Source organism: Grammomys surdaster, unplaced genomic scaffold, assembly GCF_004785775.1.
Source record: "Grammomys surdaster isolate TR1022 unplaced genomic scaffold, NIH_TR_1.0 125876, whole genome shotgun sequence".
In the NCBI taxonomy this organism is placed as follows: Eukaryota; Metazoa; Chordata; class Mammalia; order Rodentia; family Muridae; genus Grammomys; species Grammomys surdaster.
The window spans coordinates 899,169-923,320 of record NW_021620701.1 but is presented as its reverse complement, the minus strand read 5'-3'; the positions used below and the strand labels follow the sequence as shown (position 1 = coordinate 923,320).

Here is a 24,152-nt window from a genome sequence, read left to right as displayed (position 1 = left end):
ACATTTAAGGAAGTTCTCACCTCTAACAGTGCATTAGTTAGTCACCTTGGTGCTGAGGCTTCCGAACAGGTACGACGGCTTGTTTCCATCAGCAGAGGCCAGCGGCCTCCCTCTCAGGGAAGCAGCGGGTATGGAGGCTGGTAGTTATTATTCACACAGTTGTTTGTGTTTTTTCCGGTTTTGTTTTTGTTACTGAATGGCTGTGGCCTAACAATGAATGCCACACTTATTCAACTCATTACGACCATTTACACAAGGTAAGCTGGGGACAGGAAGCATGGTCTATTCTCAAGGCTTTGCAGGTAGAGGAACTAACTTTTGCTGTTGTTTGTTTACAAAACACCAGACACGCACAGAAGCCATTATTCTCTATGAAGACAGAGTATTTTGTTGTTTTAAAATGAGGCTAACGCTTTACAGAACACAGGCAAACTCCTCCTGACATTTGTGAGATGGGCTCCTGTGTACGATCAGTGCAGGAAGAAGGGCTCATGTATTCATGCGATTCCTCAGCTAGGTGGAAACACTTTAAGAGCCACCAGCTAGGTGGCTACAGAGTTAAGGTTTCATAACACGAGGCACAGCACTTACGAAGTGCCAGGCACACTGCCTGCTTTACACTCACTGTGAGCTCACACTATCAGCCCGTGCACTGGCTATTAGACCCATTTACCAAATGAGTAAACTGAGAACCTGCAGCCACCCAATAAACCTCAGGTGTCCTTAGTATTCTGGAAATATCTTAGGAGGAACTGTTTTAGCCTCAGAAGAGGTATCTCTATACCTCTACACACACACACACACACACACATATATATGTATGAATGTATATATGTATGTATATAAAATATACATATATAATACACATATATACTGATTATATGTATTATATATAAATGTATATTTATGTATTAAAAATATTTTATAAAATATAAATATATATAATAATATTTCACAGTGGGAAAGATACCAGAACAGGAATCTAGTGTCCTATCCCAAATTAGTTCTGCTAATTTGATTAAGTCACTTCCTCAACCTGAAAGATGAGAGAGTTAAGAGACTCAGGGGGTTTCTCTAATTCTATAATTTCTGATTCTATAGACAGTTCTTCTCTGAGAAAAACGATAAAGTGAACAGACTTTAGGCTGAATATGGCCTCAAGTTCGAGCGTGCAGCACACATGTGTGGCCTCTGCTCTTGGGTTCCTGGTGCTTTCTGTAAATGAGCACACACGCACAATTCATCCAATGCTGTGCCTCAAACTGCCACAGAAACTGGACGTGCTGTCAAGAGAGTTTTACAGTAACTGGTAATAAAGTGACAATAACAGAGCGTGCAAAGGAGAAGTGCAGACACGTGACACACAGGTCCGAGTGTTTATGATATTAAGTAGAAAACTAGGCATTCCATGGTTTTTAGTTGGCATTTTTGGCCTGCCAATGAAAACGGCAATAATCATTTTAAACCTAGCATACTTACCAGTTCTAAAGGCTAAATTCTAGTTTTGTTCACATACTGAGAAAAGAAACACAACCCAAGTCTGCGCAGGTACCTTTTATTTCTTATTTCGGAGAAAGTGTAACTCTACTGAACCGTGAATGGAAATGTGAGATCACCCCAGCACACACAGGCAGCGTTATTCACAGAGGGAATAGTGATGGCAGAGGTGAGGAAGGCCTCGGCCACTTCCAAAGATGGTGGACGAGCATTTCAGATCTCCCGAGCTCATCACGGCACCTCTCCCCAACTTTCAAGTCACATCTGCCGTGAAAAAAGGTCAGTCAAGGTTGAACAGAGCATGAGGAACTCCTTCTGCGGGTACTTACTGAGATCCACTCTCCTGCGCTGCATTAGAAGCTGTGATTCTTACTCTGGAGCCCGTAAAACGGGGGCAGCTGCCTTTCTGTGGTGTTCCCTTTGCTTGAGCTAGCTCTTCACATTTCTCTGATCAGCACGTCACCACTCAGGGGACTTAGGGAGACCAAGAGTCAGCATGGTGCCCCTGAAGTAAGTAAGATACCTGGCTTGGAGAAGCCAATAATTCACCTGAAGCAGCAGCTCCTTCAGACCAGGGAGATGGAAAACAGTTACTCAGTCAGCAGGGACCGGCTGAGAGGTTGTAAGGTCCGATGGCTGACTGTCCTCTTCTTTAACAGCAATGTGTTGGATCTCTTGTCCCGGGGGACGTGACAGAGCAGAGCATCCAAAGTGTGAACAGTGATCTGGCTGTTTATGTGCAGCTTCCCATAGATCTCATCAAATTTGGCTGTGAGTGTAGGGCTGTCCTTCAGTTTTTCCCTCACTTTGAACAGCTGGAAAAGAGTAGCCATTACATCACAATGAGGTCTTCCTAGCCTCTTAGAAGCAGAAACTGACATGTAGAAATGTACAGAATACACATAAGAGAAACACCAGGGCACATAGGCATGACTTACTATAAGAGTCTTTCCTTCATAAGCCACACAAGCTGTGTTATTTTACCTTCTAGCGGCAACTGAAATAGCACACGTTTTACAGTGAGACACAACTGGGGTCAGATGCCAACAGAATCCATAAAGTACAGTAAGAGCAGTGGGTGGGGCTCTTATACAGGGATTTACACATAGTTCATGGAAAGATGCTTAGGATCTACCCTAAAACCGAAAGGCATGACAATGGCTACTGTCTGATCGAGGCTTAACAAGTTGCGCAGAGAATAAGGGGTGGGGGAAGGGGGATGTGGAGACAATTCTAGAGGCCCCACCGCAGCCCAGGGAACAAATGGTGGTTGGGAATGGGAAAAGCACAGGAGAGATGCAGAGGTGACTGCACATGGGCACACTGTGGGGTGACAGTGAAGGACTCACTCTAAGGAGCTGAAGGAAGGGGGTCAATGTCACCCTCCTAACTTGGGGCTTAGAAACGTGACGATGCACACTGAGATTTACTGCCACAGGAAGGAGAGGGAGATCTAAAATTGAATGGACAATTGGAAATCTATTCTGGAGGTGAAACAGTGGGGTAGACATGCCAAGGAGACCATTGGCTATCCTGGGCTAAGGTACAGGAAGGGGCGAGACCAGAGCTCTCTACAGTAGCCACAGGTCCATCACTAACCCTGCAAAGATGGGTCAGCTCAAAATTAGAATGGCCAATAGTGTACTAGTCGCTTTCTTCAGTTTGTTTCTATTTCCTCCTGGCAAAGGAAGCAAGGGTTAACTGAGAGTGAGGAGCAAGGGAAAGGTACTGGGTACTTACTTGAGAGAAAACTGAAAAGGCATGAAGTCATTATTCAGAGGAGAGAACGGACCTACAGAATAGTACAGAGACAGCAACACGGAAGGAATCTGAGACTTCCAGAAGCCGTGTTATCCCAGGAGGAAAGAAGCAAGCCTTGAAAGCCCAAGAGACTGCTGTGTCTGACCTCCTGCTGCACAGGTGGTCTCTGGACGTGACACCAGGTGAGTGCCTGAACTTGTACTCGGTGCCACCTGCAGCACAGGCACACTTACCACTTCCTCTGAGAACGTGTGTCTTCTTACATATTTCGATACGTTTACGTCAAGAGCGTCCTCTAAGAGCTTTACCAGGCTTTCCAACATATTTGACTGGCTATGGATTAAGATCTGAATAAAAAGCAGAGAAGACTGAGCTGGCATTTCGATGCTAAGATAGGCCTGAGCTGACAGGCACCCCCTTTTAACTACAATTCCCAATCCGTTAGCATCTGTATGGTGTTAAGTGCTTCGCATGTACACTCTCCAGCCAAAATGTACTTTCCTATAGCTGATGACATCACCATAGTTGGGGCTAGTGAGGTGGCTCACACATCAGAGGTGCTTTACACACCAGCCCGAGTTTGATTCCTGGATTCTACAAAAAGAAACACACACACACACACACACACACACACACACACACTCACACACACCACACTAAAGAAAACAAAATAAATACCCTAACTTTAAACCCTGGCTGAAGTCTCAGTGAAGCCTGTTTACACCGTACCCACTAAAGACCCTTTAAACCCAGGTGCCAAACAAGTTTTCAAAATGACATTGCTAACGCCTTCCCATCAGCCTGCCACCCCCAGCACATGGGACAGCAAGGCTCATTCCCCGCTAATCATCAGTACTCACTAGGACAATTTGAGACACAGAGAAAAGGTTTCAAAAATGAGAATAACTGAAGACTCATCACCAATGTTAATCACTGTTTATAATTTGATATGTTATTTTCAAAAGTATTTTCTGTAAAACCGAATCTTTCCTTCGTCGGTTACTAAATAATGTGTAACACAAGAAATAATTGGAAAAAAACATTCAACTGAATGAATGAATAGCAATTAACCATGAAAATATGCCATACCGTAGTACATGATTGTTGTATAACTGTTTTTGAAGCTCTGGTCCCTATGAGAGGCAGTGTTTCCCCTCTACTCTAAACTTAGCTATCTTGTTTCACCCACTTCTTGTGCCCTGTCTGTTTGCTGGGATATTTTCATTTTTACTGTTGTAACAAAACCGATACTTAGGAAGGGAAGACGCTCATTAACTCCCAGCACTGGAGGTGCAGGGCATGGAGCTGGCCTGAGCTCAGCTCGGGAAGGTGCTCAAACCCAAGCTGTACAGGGGCAGATGGCAACGGGAAATTGCATCTGGATGCAGGGATTATATCTCAAAGAGGAAACCGGAGAGCAGATGGCGGGGGCTAGCCTGGCTTCCTCCCTCCTGAGAACACACGCCCCGGTCTCAGTGCCACCCTCTGAACAATCTCACATGTGTATACAATGAATTCTGGCCACATCCAACCTTCCATTCCCTTCTCTTATTCGCAGACCACGTCCCCTGGAACACTTCCTCTTCCCAACACACCCCTCCCATTTTCTCATCCTTTTAAAAAATAACCCCCACCCCCAGTTTAATTAGGTGTGCAAGCACATGGATTATTTACTATGTCACAGGTAGCTTACATTTCCTGAAGAAAAATGCCTCTGCCTCCTTCAACCACCATTAACTGCCAACCGCTCCTCGTAAGAAGCATGTAGGCACTGCCTCTTAGAGGCCTCCTAACTCATTCCAACCACGGTAGGGTCAAGCCTCCAATAAACAGACTCCTGAGAGACAGAAAAAAAATCTCAAGCCAAGCAGCTTATCAGGATGAGGGGTTATTTTGGTCCCCAAGAACTTCACAGAATTAAAAGCCTGCCCTGTCTCATCACATACATGAGTGCAGTGGGCAAGCTAGCACCTCTGCAAGGGAAAACTGGTCAGCACCTCTGCAAGGGAAACTGTCTTCCAAGTGAGTCTCTAAAGTCAGGCCAGATGTCTGCAGAGATGACAGGAACCCAAATGCAGTCACAGAGTGCCCTGCCCGGCCTTGGCTGCTTTCAGAGGGAACGCATCCTGTGACATCAAGAGGCATTGCCGAGAAGGCCTATGGTTCTCGAGTCTGACAGGTCAGTCAACATGCATGTGTCTTGATGAGATCATAGGCTAAATGAATGCAGTATGTAGCAAGTACCAGCTGGGAAAATAAGAAACCAGGTCCTCTGGGTCATAGAGGCAGCAGAAACAATTCATATATGAAGAAAATTAAGTTCGGGGTGGGTGGGTTACGTAAGTTCAAATTCTAATTCACTGCAGCAAGAGATTTTAATTAACACATTGATTTTTAAAATAGACCAAACAAAAGAAAACCCCAACTATTTTTGCTGACGTTGACTGGTGTACTCAGTCTGGACAGCCTTTTGTCAGGCTAACAAACTGTTTACAGATTCCAAGGAGGGAACAGCCTTGGGAAAGCTGAGGCCTGTTTGTCATTCAAAACAGCATGATGGAACAAAAGACCCAGGAGCTGAAAGCCTCCCCAGTGAGTACAGTCAAGGAATTATCTACTATCAGGAAACTTTATTAAGATGGTCTTACTCTTTAAGAAATCCCACTTGGGAAACTTCCAGATGTCCAATCTGAATTCCTCATGTGCATTACAACCCTGCTTCCTCATCCTCTGGGGTGACGAGAAAGTGACAGGAATTAAATAGATACCATCTCCTCAGTGCCTGCTGACTGCTCAGTAAGCCTACTAGCTTACCAGTCACAGCCACGAGTAAGCTACCACAGATGGGATGCAATTAGCACACGGGCTTCACCCAAGGCCTAGGGAAGAACCTTGTAGGTCCAGCTATGCCTTCCTCCTCTCTCTCTCTCTGTCTTTCTGTCTCTGTCTCTGTCTTTCTCTCTCTCTCTCTCTCTCTCTCTCTCTCTCTCTCTCTCACACACACACACACACACACACACACACACACACACACACCCTTCATAAACTCCTCGAAGCCCTGTGGTGATGATGTCTCTCACAGGAATGATTCTTCTCAGAATGGAGTTTGGTAAATGGCTACTGGTCTGACCTGAACGATGACAATGGGCAACCAGGTCTCTGCACACAGACAAAACCAGGAGACATTTTAGCACATCTCAACTCACTTTAAACTAAGAAAATCACTTACATTTAAGTTAGTACACGCTATGCTTTCTGGATTCATGATTTGAGAAAAAATGGACATAGCTTTTTCCAACTGGTTCTGGAAAGAAAAACAAAAGTCATACTTCAAGGCATGCACCACCATTCCGTTCTCATGCAGGTCACTCAGAGAAGGCAGGATACTCCTACCCATGAGGCCTCGGGGTTTTAAACACACAATGGAATTTTTGTAATAACCAAAATTAAACAAACAGTATAATGAAGGGTTTTACCCAGTGACATGGCATCCTATATTTTAGCAGTCTGTCTGAACCTAGGTTTTAAGATGGAGGCATTAAGCTGACATTCTCCCTTTTACTGGAGCCAGCTCTGAAGAAAAGACTGACAATGAGAAACAAAGCAAAGCTCATCATTGGTATAATGAGAACAGTGAAGCTTCAAATCCCTGAAGTAGTACACTGTCAGAACCCTTGGAGATGGCACCCAGCTGAACTGAGGAAGCAGGCAGAGGTTATAAAAAGAGACTTCACATTCTAGTTTATAGGAGGTTCTTCACCAGCACAACCTAAGCACAACCCAAAGTCCACAAGCTAAGCACCCACTCACAGTGACTGGAGCTTTGGGACTTATAAGGGACAAATCCGATCTATAAGGATGGGAGGTGGAGCAGGTTTGTGGCTAATCTGTATTTGCAGGAGGTGGCAGAGAGGAGGCTGTATCCTAGCATCCTGTTGCCACAGATCAGGAATAAGTGTGGGCATACAGCAGCAGGTCCACAGTTTACAGTACGGAATTGTTAAACAAAGGAAAGACTGCCCATCTACACTAGGATTCTGGAGTTTCGGTCCCACTGACATGAATTTCCTGCCAATGGTTTCTAAAGGAATTCATAGTTTTGAGTGATGAGTAATCAAAAGAGAACCAACGTAAGAACTGCATAAAAGAGTTTTAAAATAAAAGAGGGAAAGGACACAGCAAAACAAACGAGAGACTAGTTAGTGGAGGAGACGCCAGGCTGTGTTCACGGAGCCCGAGGACAAAATAAAGAACAAGAACAAGTTCACGTCTGTCAGCCGTAGAAATGAAATCAGGTAGACTTCCCCACAGCAGCAGTACGAGATGCGTAACAGAAGACCAGGGCTCGGAACAAATAAAACACTCAAGAAAAGCAAGGGCCATCTCAAAATGTTAAGCCTGGCAAAAGTGCAATAAAACAACTTAAGCCACCAAGAACTCGGGTACTGTGGTTTCTTTGAAGAACTCAACAGAAGGCACGTTGCAGGCAAAGCAGAGAGCCCTGGGAGGACAGCATACCAAGGCATCAGCAATAAACCATGGAGCCAGAAAGGACCACAGCTGGTCCTACAGCTGGGCTCCAGAACAGCGTGAGAGCAGAACTGCTCACCTGGAAGGAAGGAATCGCTACACACAAGGAACATAAGGGCATGATTTAAGAGCACAGGGTCCATCTCCTCTCCCCATTTCCTCCTTAAAGCCAATAAACTGGGTATATTTATAAGAAAAGCAAACACTACTAAAGGTAATGAATCCACTAAAATTCCATGAAGGAAGTGAAGAAAAATAAAACACGTCGACTTCACTATCAGTAGCTGCTGTCACAGGTATTAGACCGAGAAAACTAAGTAACAACACGGTTTTAAAATGACCAGCAGAGAGGACCCGAGGCAAGCTGAGGCAGTGCTAAGCCTTGTTCAGAGCAGCATTTTCACCCAACTTGCCAAAATTTAAGATAAAAGGTAGGTTCCGCCAATACAAGGCTTCTCAGGGCCTTAGAGTTAGTGAGGTAGAGTAGCCAGTATGGAAATACAGGGGACACAGGAGAGAGGCTCCTCACCTAGTCACCTCCCTGACTGGTACCCAGTTATCTACAGTCTGGGCAAAGCGCCTACAGGAAACACTGTGCTCCCTCCCTTTCAGAGAAACAGCACATGGCACTGCCCTCTTCCAGCACTTGTCCATGAGCTTCATTCAGAAACCCTGACTTCAGTTAAGAGTGACTCGTAGGGCAGCCGTAGTACAAACCAATGAAAGCCACATGCCAGAAAATATTTTAAGTTATAAAAATATAAGGCATCAAATAAAATTCCATGAAGATCATGCATGTCATATGAATATAAGCATATTAGGAAAGACTAGTGTTACATTATCAAGCCAAGTTTAAGTTCTGCAACACTGAAGAAATATATACCTTAATCAAGATGATTCAGAAAGAGTTCAAATGAAACGATTGAATGGTATTAGTGCACTACAGCTAATGTCATCAAAATGAACAGAAACAAAAGCAAAGGCGGTGACGCTACCAGAGAAGGCTGAGGTCAGGGCAAAGCGACCATGGAGACTATGACCATGGAGAGTCCTGCACAGCAGTCAACTAAGAGTCACGATGACAGGAGGCTCTACGTGAGTTCCCACTGGGATGGCTTCTGCTTCCTAAGAGCAAAGAGCTACACAAGACTTCAGTCCCTGTCCCCCAGTCCCTGGCAGAGTAGGAAGACATGAAACAACTTCCTTGGACAGACAGGGATGCTGGTAAGCCAGAATTGATCATGCCCAGTTGGTGCCCTGTAGGAGTGTATCCACATAAGCCTTCCCCAGCATTAAGGAAACAATCTCCCTTAAAGTCCTAAGCACCTATTCTAATTAGTCTTAAGTAAGAGCTCCCAGCCTTGTTTTGCTGACTGGGTAATAACCTAGCTTGGTTACAATTTTGTATCATAAGCCTTTCATTTTCTGCATAGCAAATGTGCTAATCTCAGAGGTGGGCTCTTTAAGACAGCAGGTGTCCCAGTGTCCTTCACTGAGATCCGTCTCAGAGTTGTACTGTCTTTCTAGGTCTTGGCTGCTCTGTGTGTCAATGAAGGGATGGTGGTCTAAGGGAATGCTGAGGCTTCAACTAAATAGTAGCAGATGGAGCTATCCAGCAAGGCCTGCCCAGGAGCCCTTACTCAGCTGCACTCTGGAGAGAACTAGTTTACAATGCTCTCTAAGAACGCTACACAGGAAGCATGTGACGTCATTACTGTAACAAAGATATTCCCCGTAGACTGCATCTTCCTTCTTTGAGTCTTCATAAGATGTTGGCCCACCCATTCGAAATAGAAATGCATGCTGGGGTTCAGTTACAAGTGAAAGCATTATTTACAAACATAGGCAAAGAAGGCATTGCTTTCTATGGAACTTCCTTACAATACAGTTAGAAGGGAAAAAAAATAAATGAAAAACAAGAACAAGAGAAAGCAATAATGTTGCCCACTGCCAGTCCACTTATGTCTCTGCTGCCCCAAGGCCTTACCTGATTCAGAGCTAACGCCACTGCAAAACAGTATGCTCTCCTGGAGATAATGTCTCCCTTAATTAGGGCTTCTTCTCTTAATGTAGTACAGATTTTAAGTGATTCCGGGGTATTCTGTGAGAAGATGAGATTGCTCAGTCAGTGCCTTGAACCGTCAGGCGCAAAGATGACAGACAGCGTTCGGCATCTCAGCTCTCCTGTAATAATTTCCCAGAGCCTACCTGAATGCACTTGAAATTACGCTCAGAAGACAAGACTGTGTGGACTGAGGAAAGACCGCAGTTCTCTACCCTACACAAAGAACTACAGGCAACTAAGGGTTAGATACTCAGAGTGGGAGAAATCGTCTTCCCCAGGGAAGAGCCACCAACTGATTAGCCAGTATCAAATGGTCATCAAATAGCCCTGAAAACATGCATACAGGTAACACTACACAGACTGAGCAGGTTGTATTGAGGAATACACATGTATACACACACACATATATACACATGTAACAACAATTGGTGAAAAAAGCTATGAATTTGAAAGACAGCAAAAAGAGGTATATCAGAGGGCTTAGCAGGAGGAAAAGGAAAAGAAATTATATAATTATTATTTTTAAAAAAGACTTATTTTTTTATTTATATGCATACACAGTAGCCATCTTCAGACACCAGAAGAGGGCATCAGATCCCATTACAGATGGTTGTGAGCCACCATGTGGTTGCTGGGAGTTGAACTCAGAACCTCTGGAAGAGCAGTTATGCTCTTAACCTCTGAGCCATCTCTCCATTATAATTTCAAAAAGAAGAGAAAAAAAATTAAGCTATACAGAGACTGTTTGCAAATAAACTAGGCTAGCTATATGGTAGCCGCTCAACCCTAACTTTTCTTCTTCAGCTTGTCTACTTCCATTGCAGACCAGTTTCCACTCCTAAACATCTAAGTTTCTGTTTAGCAGTGGGCTAGTTTCTAGGCATAAGCCCCACAATGAAGTCAACCGACAGTTAATTAACTAGCACTGTAATGCTTTGTAACATGGGGGACTTTCTTTTAGGGAATTTCCAACTTGAAAATCTCCAGATAAGCCCAATATTTGAAAATATTAATGCTAATCTAACATAGGTTAGAAAAGAATCCTATAAAAGTAGAAGCTAAAAAAAGAAAGGAAGGAAGGAAGGAAAGAAAGGAAGGAAGGAAGGAAGGAAGGAAGAAGGAAGGAAGGAAGGAAGGAAGGAAGGAAGGAGGGAAGGGAAATTCAAGGGGGTTGAGGAGATGGCCCAGCAGTTAGGAGCACTTGTTGCTCTTGCAGAGGACCTGAGTTCAGTTCCCAGCATACATATGGTGGCTCACAATTGTCTGTAACTCCAGTTCCAGGGAATCTGATGCCCTCTTCTGACCTCTGTCAGCACCAGGCACACACATGGTACACATACTTACATGCAGGTAAAACACTCACACACATAAAATAGATACGTCTAAAAAAAAAACCTTATTTTTAAATTGGAGAAAGTGATGTACCATCCATCCTCTCAGTGATGATGCACTGTCAGTAATGCAAACCTAGCCCCACCCTCTCAGTAAGGCGCCAATCAGCAGGACAGTATGTAAACCTAGCTCCACCCCTCAGTGATACACCAATCAGCAGGTGAGTGATGTAAACCTAGCCCCACCCCTTGGGCCACCATAGTGGGTGGGTTCAAAATGGCAGCACCAGCCCAACCTCTGTGAGTCTGTGAGACTCAATCCTCTAAACAAAGTCTGAATTTTATGTGGGGTACGACAGGAAATGACTGGATGACTGGAAATCTTAGCAGCTCTGTTTCCCAACTTGTGTCCACTTAATGAAACCAGTTCCTCTTGGATACAACGCAGGAAGAACATCCTCTGGCCCTTCTTAAGAAGCAGCTAGATTCTCCATACTTCATGCACCCAGGGAAGCATGCCTGAGCAGGATCCTACCTGGGAGTCACCATTTGGAATGACCCATGTTCTAGTGCTGTACGACTGGAAGGATTACCTCATCCTGAGGTCAGTAAACTATAGCCTTTGGACCCAGTCTAACCTACAGCTAAGAATGGTTTAAAGGTTTATAAAGGCTTATAAAGACAAATCAAGACTGTATGGTAGCAGGGCTTAGGAGATGGCTAAGTGCTTAAGAGCACTGACTGCTCTTGTAGAAGAGTTTGATCCCAGCACTCACATGATGGTTCACAACTATCTGCAAGTCTAGTTCCAGGAGGTCAGATACCCTCTTCTAGTCCACAGGCACCAGCCATGCATGTGGCATGCATAGATATGCATACAGGTAAAACACCCATACATAGAAAGCAATGGGAATAACAAAAGGAATACATGACAGCAATCATATGTAGAGCTCACCCCAGAAGGATGGGATGACGTCAGAGGGCAACAGCAAGATGGATCTAGTACAGGCTAACCTACCAGGGACTCTAGAGCTCAGCAGGAACTTGTCTCTTGTTTTCACAATCTACATGCTTGCCAAAGTGCAAAAGATGATTGCTTTTCCTATGGTGAGAATATCTGACAAGGCTAATTTGAATTTTTCTAAAAATGGATATTTAAAGTTAAAATATTTGTGCCAGATGGAAAGTAGACTTTAAAGGAACCAGATAAAGAAGGGGGGGGGGGAGAGAGAGAGAGAGAGAGAGAGAGAGAGAGAGAGAGAGAGAGAGAGAGAGAGAGATCGAGATCGAGATCGAGAGAGAGATCCCAGAGCCCTGAGGGTCAGGGAAACAGTTTTACCAGTTTATAGCAGATTGCAAAAGCGAGGACATAGGTGTCTATGCTGAACTTCACATCTTGGTTTTTCATTTCGATCAACACTTGCAGCGCACCTGCATGAAGTAAAGAGCGGCCAGCAGTTAAAAGCACTCACTGGCAGTTCCCAAACTTCTACTCAGTTCAGTACCACCTACCGAAAAGCAGATTTTTAGCATGATGAAAGCCCTTCCTCAAAGTCAAATAGCGATTATCCAAATGTTAAATTAAATCATCAGGTCACGTAGGAAGAATGCATAGAAAACCTGCTAAGGTTTCAGATAATCTGGGGTGGCTGACTTCATCCACCACACACAATGAGATGTTTTCAACTTAAGGAGTAAGGTCACAGTGGGGCTCCTCAATAGGAATCTAAGGGTCACTTCTAAGGTCCTTCCCACCCCAGCTGCTATGCTAGCAGAGTTTTTCCACAATCTCAGACTATATGTAATACTTACTTTCATATTTGCCTTTGGTAAATAGCATATCCATCAAAATATTGAATGACGTTGAATCTACGAAGAAACCTTGTAGATGCTAGAGAACAGAAACAATATAGTTTGGTTAAAAGTTAAAACTATTAAGGGGATGCCATTTTTTGAGACCAGGTCTCAGTAGGTAGCACTGGCTGTCCTGTAACTCATCATGTAGATCACCAGATGGCCTCAAACTCATAAAGATCCACCTACCTCTGCTTCCCCCATGCTGGGGTAAAGCCATGAGCTACTTACTATGCAGGGCTCAGATTTTATTTCTATACATTTTATTTTGTAGTTTCCTGAATTCTCTAGTAGTCTGGTATACAACAGATTTTTAAAAGCTTAAGTGCTGAGCACTGTCCCAGCTTTGGGGATGGATACACTGGACAAGCAGCATGGACGCTCTGTTTCCTGAGTGGTGAAGAGTCAGGAAGGCGGCCATGAACCTGTACAACTAGTAGTGTTAATCAGAGCAGCTTTCAGATCAAAGACAAGAATGTCTCCTCACAGAACTGTCGTGGCCACAAGCAGGTAATACAGTTAGTCACTTCTGAAAATCATCTGCTAAAACACTGGTTCACGACATTGTTTTAAACTTTTATTTATCTTAATAACAAAACCATCTCTGTATTTATTATATTTGGTTTTAAAAAACACACATCAGAATAGCTAAATCAGGTAACATTTATCATTTAAAATCTACTTAAGAAACGAAGATTTACTCTCCTCGTCATTTTTAAAGAATAAATTATGTTGCTATAACCACTGTGTTTTATAACAGTTCAATTCTCTTACATCACAGCATTTTGCATGATATTCAAATATCGTTTCCTTTATTCTTTTTGAGAGCCTACCCTGTAGACAATGCTGAGACTAAGGAATGACAAAGTCTGCTCTAAATGCTGGCTGGGTTTTAGTCTAGGAAAGCTTAGGTACAAGTCAGGGAGACGTGAACACGGAGTCAGAGGAGTGAGAAAAATGAGCCAGAATCTCAGACACCACTGGGACGATGGCAAACAATGACCAGAACACGGACAGGAATAAGAGACAGGGGACAGAAAAAGCACTGTCACAGAAGCCGGGTTAGACAAGGCCTCAGTTCAGTTCACTCTTCTCTATAGCAGACCTTCTGACACATGGAGTTTCCATGTTTGAGGCTTAAAAATTACTTGCATTTTGATTTTACTGTCATAAGTATACCTTTCACTTATAACAATGAAAATTTTAATTTTCTTTTAGTTATAACATTAAAATATTTATTTAAAATATTAAAAGAATACCAATGAAATGAAAAGCAAGATTTTAATAATTCTAACCCTAAAGACATAGTTTACTTTCCAGGTTTTAATACACACATATTAGCATGTAATCATGTGTATGTGTGGGTATGGGTACACGTGTATGCCAGTGTATGTAGAGGCCAGAGAACAACCTTGGATACCACTGTTGAGTTGCCATTACTGCTTTTGTCTCTCATTGGCTTGGAACAAATAAGTAGGCTAGGCTGCTTGGCCAACGAACCCCAAGAATAGAGGTCTCCTCTTCCCTGGTATTATGACTGTAAGTATATACCACCATGCTGAATTTTTTAAAATGTGAGTTTGGGGAGCAAACCCAAGTTCTGTTTAGGCACTTTTCCCCCTGAGTATTTCCCTAGCCCTTGTCTGTCTGTCTTTCCTTTCTTATCCACCTTTCTCTCTCTCCCTCCCACCCCCCTCTCTCTTTCAGGAGAAAACAGCAAGAGTAAATATTGACACTGGTCTTAAACTACTTTTCTCTACTTGCTACTACATTATGCCCACCTTCCTAGTGGATGGTGTTCTTTAAAAAGGGCAACTCTAGTGCTAGGTATGGTGGGACATTATCTGAGTCATCCCATTCAGGAGGCTGAGGCAGGAGGATTACAAATTAGAGAGCATCCTGGGTTACCTGTGTCAGATAAAAAGCCTAGGGTTCATTCCAGTACGTGAAAAAGAGGCGTGAGTAACACCAGCTCGGTTCACTCCGGAGTCCCTAAACATGCTAAACTGTGCACAGTGGGCACTAGCCCAAGTTAACAGTGTCTCCAGCCATGGAGGAATTTATAATGTTTTTAATTCAGTCTCACCCTCTGTAAGATAAAAATAATAATCACATCTGATCACCGGCTGTTCTGCAAATTATTATTATTATTGTTGTTGTTGGAAACAGTTGATGGTAGCTAAAAATGTTAATAAAATATGTTTATTACTATTGTGTTCATGTGTGCGGATGCAGGTGTCATGGTGCATACATGGAGGTCAGAGGACAACTGTGTGGATTAGAGTCTCCCTCCACAGGTACTGGGTTCCACAGATTGAACTCAGGTCCTCAGGCTGACTTGGAAAGTACCCTTAACCACTGAGTTATCCTACTAGTGTGCGAAATTATATTTTTATTTAGAAAAATAATATATAAAAGCATTTTAAAACTTGACCACTTATAAATACAGCCTTTAGTCAAAAAAATAAAACAAAACAAACAAACAAAACAAAACATGAAAACCAGAGAGCATGCAGATGCAGGATAGGAAATCAATGGCGAGTCAAAACTCCTGAGACAGGATAGATGTTCTAGGCGGCCACACACATCCAAGGTAGCTATATACCAGGACATCAGTTTCTGTACTGTGCTATGCCCCAAAGACACCTGTAAATCTCCTTGTGAGCAAACTCTAAGGAAGCATTTGAAAAGCAGAGAGCTTATTTATTCAGCCTGAAAGTCTTACCTAGGAAAAAATACATAATGAAAAAGATATCTTTTCTAACAACCAAGAGCAGCAGATCACATCAGCAGGGGAGGAACTGAAAAACAATAACCTTGTCTCTGATGAGCTCCACTGCAGAGTCCTCAAGGTCCAGCTCGTAGCACAGCCTCATGAAAACTGGTCCGAACTTATACTCCCCCAAGGTGAAATTTCTGTTTTCTGCATGGTACCTGGTAATCAAGATTAGTCTGTGAGCAAAAAAGATGGGGCATAGCAAAAACAGACACAGGGACGAGTAGATCTCAACTGGCCAGCAGAAGCACCCAAGTCTGTATCCCCAGCACCCATGTAAAAGTCAGGCTCCTGCATCTGGAATGCCAATGTCTGGGATGCAGTCAGGATTCTCAGTGCTTACAGGACAGCCAGCGTAGCCAATCACTGAGCTCAGCGCTTACAGGACAGCCAGCGTAGCCAATCACTGAGCTCCAGGTTCAGTGAAACCTAGTCTCCAAAAAACAACGTTTAGGACAACTGAGAAAGATAGCTGCTACCACACACACCCACCAGGACAGACACAGGCCATAGTGTGCACTCTACTAGATGCTGGGAGCACAGTAAAGAACAAGGAACTCCCAGTTTGGGAAAAACAGAATTTGAATAAAATCAAGAATTGCAGAGTTTAATATACTAGGCACTAAAACAAAGTTTTCTTAGAAGCCAACTCTAACTTACTCTGCTCATCCCCTAGATTAAGCAACTACCTGCTGGGCCAGGAGTCCAAGCAGCAGGGGCTCCTTAGAATGGTCCCCACCACAGAACAAAGGAAGAGAGCTGGGAGGTGTTCTGCCCTCTCAGAGGTGGCTTTGTGCTAATATAGGATGCCACACAACCAACAGGCATCTGTAACTTACATCACCTCTGCTTTTCTAAGGTCAGATAAATGCCTATGTACGCTATGGCCGTTAGGTTTAAAAAAAAAAAACTACTTTTGAAAATGTAAGTCCTGGAAAAGGCCAATTTTAATGACAGTGACATCTTACTATGTGGCGTTTACAGGTGGCCAGTCAGGCACTGGAAACTGACCAGCACAACTTCTTTCAGTAAGCAGCTACTGCTGCTGTAAGGATCTAAGAGGACAATCTGGTGACCAAGGGAGCAGGTCACGATTACACACAGGTCAGATTTTCAGGATGTAACTGACTTTAGCATACTAGCGGAAAAGCTGACTTTACTATAAAACATTTCTCCTTCTGCTGAAACAACAGAGGAAAGCTGGGGTGGCATTAGGGCTGAAGTGTTGTAAGCATACATGCTGCCAAATACAGTGACGGTAAATACAGGCCCTGCTTCCTTATACTACTTAAGAACTGAATTACTGAAGAGAGGACAGTGACTTAAGGACTTTTCACTGCTTCTGTGTGATAGTTCAAATCCAGCTCTTCTGCTTATACACTATATGACTGTAAGAAAGTCAACTGACCATTCAGAGCTTCACTTCCTCATCTGTGGAGATAGGAACTCAAGTAGTTTTGTGAGAACTGGATAAGCTTTGCTCGGCACATGACAGTCCTTTCATGTTAGCTATTACAAGTAAGGCATCTTCAAAATCTATAAGTATTTCAGTAAATGAGGAACTTGTGCCGTATTAAACAGAAAGCACGTTTCCCTGATTTGACGTCCTCATTCAAAGTTAACACCAATAAACGGGAGGATCTAAAATCTCCCCCATAAACTGAACAGCACTGACGCAAGGCTATGAGGAGATGAAGTTATTACCCCACTGTGACTCAATAAGGATAAGCTTCTGTTTCAGCTCAGGCCCTCCCTTCCCAGCAGCTGGCTGCTGGCCTCAGGAAGAGTGAACAGGTTGGCTAGATAGACCTTCCAACCTGCCCAGCTGCTCACAAGAGTGGCAAAGAAAAGGAACTGGGTTGTGTTGTGAGCTCAGTGAAGGACTGTTGTCACACTGATGTGCTGGTGAATGTAAAAGCAGAAAGAACACTCAGAGTTTTCACCCTGTTTATCCTGGTGTGCTATTCTTACAGGTATCTGCTGGCTTTAGGGTAAAAACAAGGAAAATAAGGAAAAATAACCAGAGGCTCTCAAATGACAAAGCAAAATAAGTGTTGCTGACATGACCTGTAGGCTTATGGGACGTTTGTGTCATAGTTTGAATTCGGTTTATTTCCCAAAGGTATTGCAAGTCTGTTGTCCAATGTGGAGTCCTCAGACCAACTAAGAATACTGCTCTCAAAAAGGGTTAGGTACGTTTCATGTGCCCCCTGAAGTCCTAGAGGAGTCACTATAAAAGCCGACGCTGTCCAACTCAGCTTTATGGCCACGGATATTGAGATGTGATTTCTTTTTATCAGCACTGACCAACAGTGTGAAACAGCCAAGAACCTTCAGGAGAGCCAAGTTGATGCCAGTGTCATGCCCTAGACTTTCCAAAACTGTGAATCAAAGATAATCTCCTTTCTCCATATGGAGATTGTCTCAGGTGTTTTATTATAGTAATGAAAAACTAACTAATACACTCTTTGACCCACAATAAAAATGAGAGTACCTAAGTTTTCTAGAATTACTCACCATGGCATTAGTTGTGCTGAAGGAAAGCCAGAAGTAATTTAGATGTCTAATAACAGGACCAGTTGATTAAAATATGTAATATGTGGTAGAATACTCTAGTGCCACCAAATTATAATTCCTTACATATAAATAATAAGACTAACATATGTTGTATTAATTTAGACAATATTATCTTTGATATAACAATAACCAAGACCAAAAATAGCTCAGTGTGGTAACACAGGCTTATAATTTCAGTACTCAGGAAACCAAGGCAAGAACACTGTAAATTCTTGGCCAGCCTGGGCTACAAAGCAAAACCCTGTCTCAAAAACCAACCAAATAAAAAAACACCTGAACCATATAAATGAAAACTTACCAAAACTATAAAATATCTGCGTAAAAATCTGTGATAAATCTGTAACTATTCAGATGAGCTTTGAAGAAACTTTCCATCATTCCCAGTCCTCCTCATGTGCCTGCTGTCCCAACCCCCCCAGCAGTGTATCCCTTCCCTACATCCAACTGTTGTGTGGCCAGACAAATCACCTTAGCTAGGAGACACTGAGCTTTTTGTGGTGCTGCCCCAAGGTTCAGCAGCTTCCGGCTGTGTGGGCTTGTGCTGCTTACACTGTGCTAACAGTGGGGTACTAGAGGGAGAAGGGCAATACCACAGGGAGAAGCAAAGAAGCAAAAGAAATCTAAGGGAAATCTTCATGGACTGTCTAGTGCTCCCTTTCTGTAAAGGGAATCTCTGGTGATACCTAAAAAAAGATGTAGTAGGCAGAAGGCAGGAGGAAGGAAGGCAGGGAGGCCACTGGACTCATGGAGAGAGGTAGCAACGGCTGTATCCTATCCAAGTGAAGAGGCTTCAAAATTATCTGTAACCGGAAGCTGCCAGAGGTGCACTGGTGTATGCTGAGGAGCTAGGGGATGGGTAACTGGAGGTACTGGCCACTGTGTTGGTAGTTTATGAGGTGCTGTTCTATGCTTGGCCCCTGAGCATAGAACATCCAAGGATCAACATCCATAGGATATCTGGAAGTCATCTGTGTAGAGGTGACTGCTCTGGGAAGGGCTGGTTGAGAGGTGATGAAGCCCCATGGTTCTCAGGAAGAGCCTCACCTATAAATGACTGCTTTCGCCAGTTGCATATCTTCCAAGGACTGGCACAGGTGCAGCAGTGTTTTCAACTCTTCCTTCAAGATGAGTTTGTTCTGGGTCAACTTCTCCTCCAAGTTTTTGAAATAGAGTTCTGGAAGAAAGCACAGGGTGGTGGCAATCAGGTTGGATGGGACTGTAAGGGGGCTGACCTCAGGGAGAGGAAGCTAGCCATAGCTCACTGCAAAGAGGGACCAGAGGCATTTCTGTCATGGCTTCCCTAGAGAAGTGGGTGCTGATGACGGTCTGTAAGGCACACTGTGTCATAGAAAATTCTGGGTCACCTTCCACCCCAGTCTCTGGAAAACACAAACTGAGGGGGTAGCAGTGCCTCTGGTATTATTTGGGTGATGCTCAGGCACACTCAAGTTTGGAGAAGTACTAGTCCAGCCCTAATAAATCAAACTACAAATGACTCATGAAAAGATAAAGTGTGGCCAGGCCCTCAAACTATCAATGAGCAGGATGTCAAGAAGCAGGAAAATGTACATTCATGATGGATTTAGGCAGTAGTTAGATCATGTGATTAGGACTAGTCTGTGTTCCTGCACGTGAGTCAGCTCCTCTTCAATCCCCGTGGCCTGTCTGTCCTTACTGTGCTGCAAGGAAGTCACATGATGAGCAGAGACAATTTTAAAAAAAGAGAAAGAAAACAAAAATAAAGGCAAAATCCACCACAAACAACCACACCTCTAAACACTAGCAATCTTTAGTGACAGGATCATTTTCAGGTCAGCGCTGTCTATGATGTCTCTGCCTGCACTGATGGGAATCTCTGGGGTGGAGTTTCTATGGGAATACAGTTCCTCAATACTGTTGTGAGACACAGTGCAGGAAGCCAAAGGCAGGGTTACTGTCAGTTCAGGAGTTGCCTAGGATTTGTTACTAGGCCCAGAGCTTTGAAGCGATGTGTTGATATACACTTGTGACACAAGAACAAGAGCAAAGTCACTCTGTTCTCAGCGTCTGAGAAAATCCCCATATGGTTAGTGACCAATCTAAGGGCAGACCTAGGTCCTGCCACTTACATGCTCTGGGAAGACCCTTGTCTGTGAGACACTAGTCCTCATGCACAAAGCCAGGACTATGATGCCTACACCTCACAGGATTACATGAGGGTATGGACAGAGAGCATGTGGCCCGAGCCCTGCTGTATCATCACCGGAAAGAAATGGCACTAAACACCTCATTTCCATCCTGGCCCTGTTTGAAGTTACCAATCCAATTTTAGAGATTTCTAAGCAATTTCTCAGCTAAAAGATTTCAAAGCAAAGATTTTGCATCCTGCACCTCTTAATGGTTAACCCAGTAAATCTAAAACTTTTTTTTAAAATGTGAATTAGGACTTCATAGTTTGACTTTCAGGTATTTACCACATGATCACCGTCAAGAGCGATGTGTCTCTCGCACACAGCTACAGCTCCTCCCTAGGGGTTTAAAGTCTACCCAGGAAGACAGGTTACTTTGTAGAAACAGCACGTGAACAAAACCAACGAAGTCCGAAGAGTCGCATTTTGACATCTGTTGTGACTGTGAGCAGGACAGATAAAGTTTCCTGGAAGTGGAGGAATATCAGCGAATGCAGTGATGGAAAAGTCTGTACCAAGTGTGGTATGTGACGGAGTGACACTGTGGGTTCCTAAAATGACGGAGTGGTGGCAGGATTGTGTAAGTGTCTGACAGCGCAGTAGATGGAGCTGACCTTTAGACTGCAGCTCGAATATGTTCACAGCTGTCACGGCTTTAGAAGACCACAGCAATTAGACAGAACAGACAGCAGCAGGGAGTCCTTCCTATACAAACCTCAGAGAGCCCCAAAATACCCAAGATAAAAAGACAAGCCTGGGGACCGGAGATGGCTAAATGGGTGAGAGCACTTGCTACTGTTGCAGAGGGCTCAGGTTCAGTACCCAGGGTCTACATGGCAGCTAACAACTCTCTGTGACTCCAGAGAACTCAGTGCACCCTTCTGGCCTCAGCACTGCAAACTCATAGTACATACATGCAAGCAAAACACCATACACATAAAATTAAACAAATCTTTAAAATATATATATATATATATATATATATATATATATATATATATATATGAAAAGTGAGAAACCTTCAGTCAACCAACAGTGAGTGTATTCAAGTGCAGATACGAGCATTCTCCCTGACTGTGACGGCTTGTCCCTGAAGAGCAGTGAGAAGGACCAGGATGGGAGGGATGGAGGCATGAGAAGTGTCAGTCAGCTGCTCAGCAGGATCTGGCAGTGAGGGGAAGGAGTGTTGGGCGTGTATCTGAAGAATTCCATTAATCTCAGTGGTGTCCTTACGTTTTTTAGTGCTTTTTACATTTTAAAATATTTTAATTATTTGCATGCATGCACATCAGCACATAGGTTTGTGCACACTTCTGCCCGCAGAGACCAGAAGAGTGCATCAGATGAGTTGAAGCTGGACTGTTCTTGTATGTCACCCAGTGTGAGTGCTAGGAACCAAACTCAGGTTCTCTGGAATAACAGCAGGCGCTCTTAACTCCAGAAATATCACTCAAAAGTAGGGAAAAAAAATATAATGACCTTCAACTGCCAATCAGCCTTAACAAATGCCAAGTTTGCTAAGTTTGATTCTTTTATGTACCCTAAACACAGTGGGCTTTTCAAAGTAAATCCCTGATTCTACAGTGAAAAATGCCAAATGCACGACCACACCATGGTCTCGCTGACCTCCAATTATATCACAGGTCTATGTTTCACCAAGACTTAACCAACATTTGAAAGCCAGTCACTTGGATTCTTGAACAATATAGTCTATTCAAATCTGCTGCCTTTCCAATTTTATCTCTATCGATCTCCCAATTGATGCTGATGCTGGCCCTCAAATCATATTCTGAGTGGTACAGATCCAGAGGACTGGCTACAGGGCTAATTTCACTATTTCCCTGGGGTCCTGGGGCAGGGTTAAAAGAAGAACTGTAGACTTTAAGTAGCAGTGTATGAGATGAATGGTAGACTGGGAAACTAAGCAAATGATCACTTTCCTATGAGATAGGTCTTGAAAGAATGAATAGAGACAAAGAAGAAAAATGAATGGCAAACAATGAAAGAATTAATAAAACAGATAACATTACCTTTGGTGCCAGAAAGGTTATATGCAACAGCCATCTTCTTATGTTGAAATTCCTTTAATTTCATAACGCTATCTGTGAGTAGGTATCTTTTAGCTAAAAATTAGAAAAAAAAAAAAGTCATTTTGATTGCTTGCCCCTCTCCCCCTAGCAAATAAGAGCTTGGTTGCTTCTAAACGATCCATCCAGATAGGTGCAAATATTATAGTATCCCTGGCAGAGAAACAAACATCTCCAGTCAACTACTGAATGCAAATCTTGGTACATCTTACATTTGAAAGGAGGTAGGGATTGATGGAGTGTGAAGACTGGTTGATGAGATATGAAGAACAAATGGGCATTTGTCATCTAGTCAGGGGCTAGCAATGCACAGACACACCACACACACACACTTTTGCTTGGTTTATTTTGGGAGAAGCACGAGATATTGGGAAAAGCTACATCGTGACTTCCAGTTTTGAAACCTGTGCACTGAAGAAAGCCTTTCAGATCTGGTCTCAGTAGCCTTAAATCAGAAATCACTGGCCACAGCCTTAGCAAGTCTGGAATGTATCCTTCTTCTGTATCGTTAGCTGTACATGAGATAAAAACGTATGAACTGTGCACTGAGATCTGATACGAAAAGTAGTAACAAAAATAGTTGCTTATGGAAAGGCAGTCCTCTGAAGCTGTCAGACCCAGGTCTTTAGTTCAAATACTGCATCTGCCAGCTCTCTGTGACCTTGAACAAGTGACAACCTTGTCTACTTCCTATTCTGTAAATGAAGAAGGGTACCTCTGTCACTGGATGCTGACTGAAGGAAATGTGTGTGTATGTATGTGTGCATATATGCATGTATATGTATATACATATATATATACATATATATACATATATATACATATATATACATATATATATATATATATATATATATATATATATATATATGTGTGTGTGTGTGTGTGTGTATCACATTACGTCAATAGCAGTCACGCGTTTAATATTTTCAGAAAGGCGGTAAGGAATAATCTGGGGGATGAGGCCGCCTGCCTCGAGTCTTAGACTATAAGGAGCACAGCTTGGGTTCCCATTTCTTAAACTCCGTACCAAAACCTTGCAGAAAAGGAAACCCAACGACTGAGATATGTTCTCAAAGAGCAACTTGGACCTTTGCGAGTCCAGACTCTAGCTGCCCTTTGCTTTCCAGGCACCGAGCGGAGGGGTTCACAGCCCCAAGCAAACCCGGGTGCTCACGCGGGCAGCTATAGGGAAAAGGCGCACGAGCCTTCTCCAAAGAGAGAGGCCGCTGTGGTCTCACGCCCCCTTCTCTTCCACCCTCCCTCCTTCCAGGCGTGCGGCCGCGGGTACCTCCAAGAGTGCAGCGGCAGCAGGCGGAGCCTGAGCCCGTCACCCCGGGATGCAGCGAAGGACGCGGCGCCCGCAGGCGTTCCAAAGGCCGAAATATTGCAGCCATGTTGTTCCGGGCCAGACCGCACCATCTGCGGGACCCCGGCAGGGGGAAACGCCCAAGGTGGTCCGTCCACTTCCGGCGGAGGCGGGCTCTGTTCCGCCTCTGCGCCTGA

At 43.6% G+C, this 24,152-nt stretch overlaps 1 protein-coding gene across 1 annotated transcript; it reads right to left on the bottom strand.

The window, feature by feature from the left end:
- Window positions 1-1,539: 1,539 nt before the first annotated feature.
- Window positions 1,540-24,097, bottom strand: Ptcd2 (pentatricopeptide repeat domain 2; the record flags this gene model as incomplete). Its single annotated transcript, XM_028752044.1, has 10 exons — window positions 1,540-2,312; window positions 3,492-3,605; window positions 6,488-6,562; window positions 9,776-9,889; window positions 12,524-12,615; window positions 12,997-13,075; window positions 15,855-15,972; window positions 19,436-19,565; window positions 22,590-22,682; window positions 23,938-24,097. Coding segments are annotated over 10 exons (1,200 nt in total), but the record flags the coding sequence as incomplete, so codon positions are not given.
- Window positions 24,098-24,152: the final 55 nt, after the last annotated feature.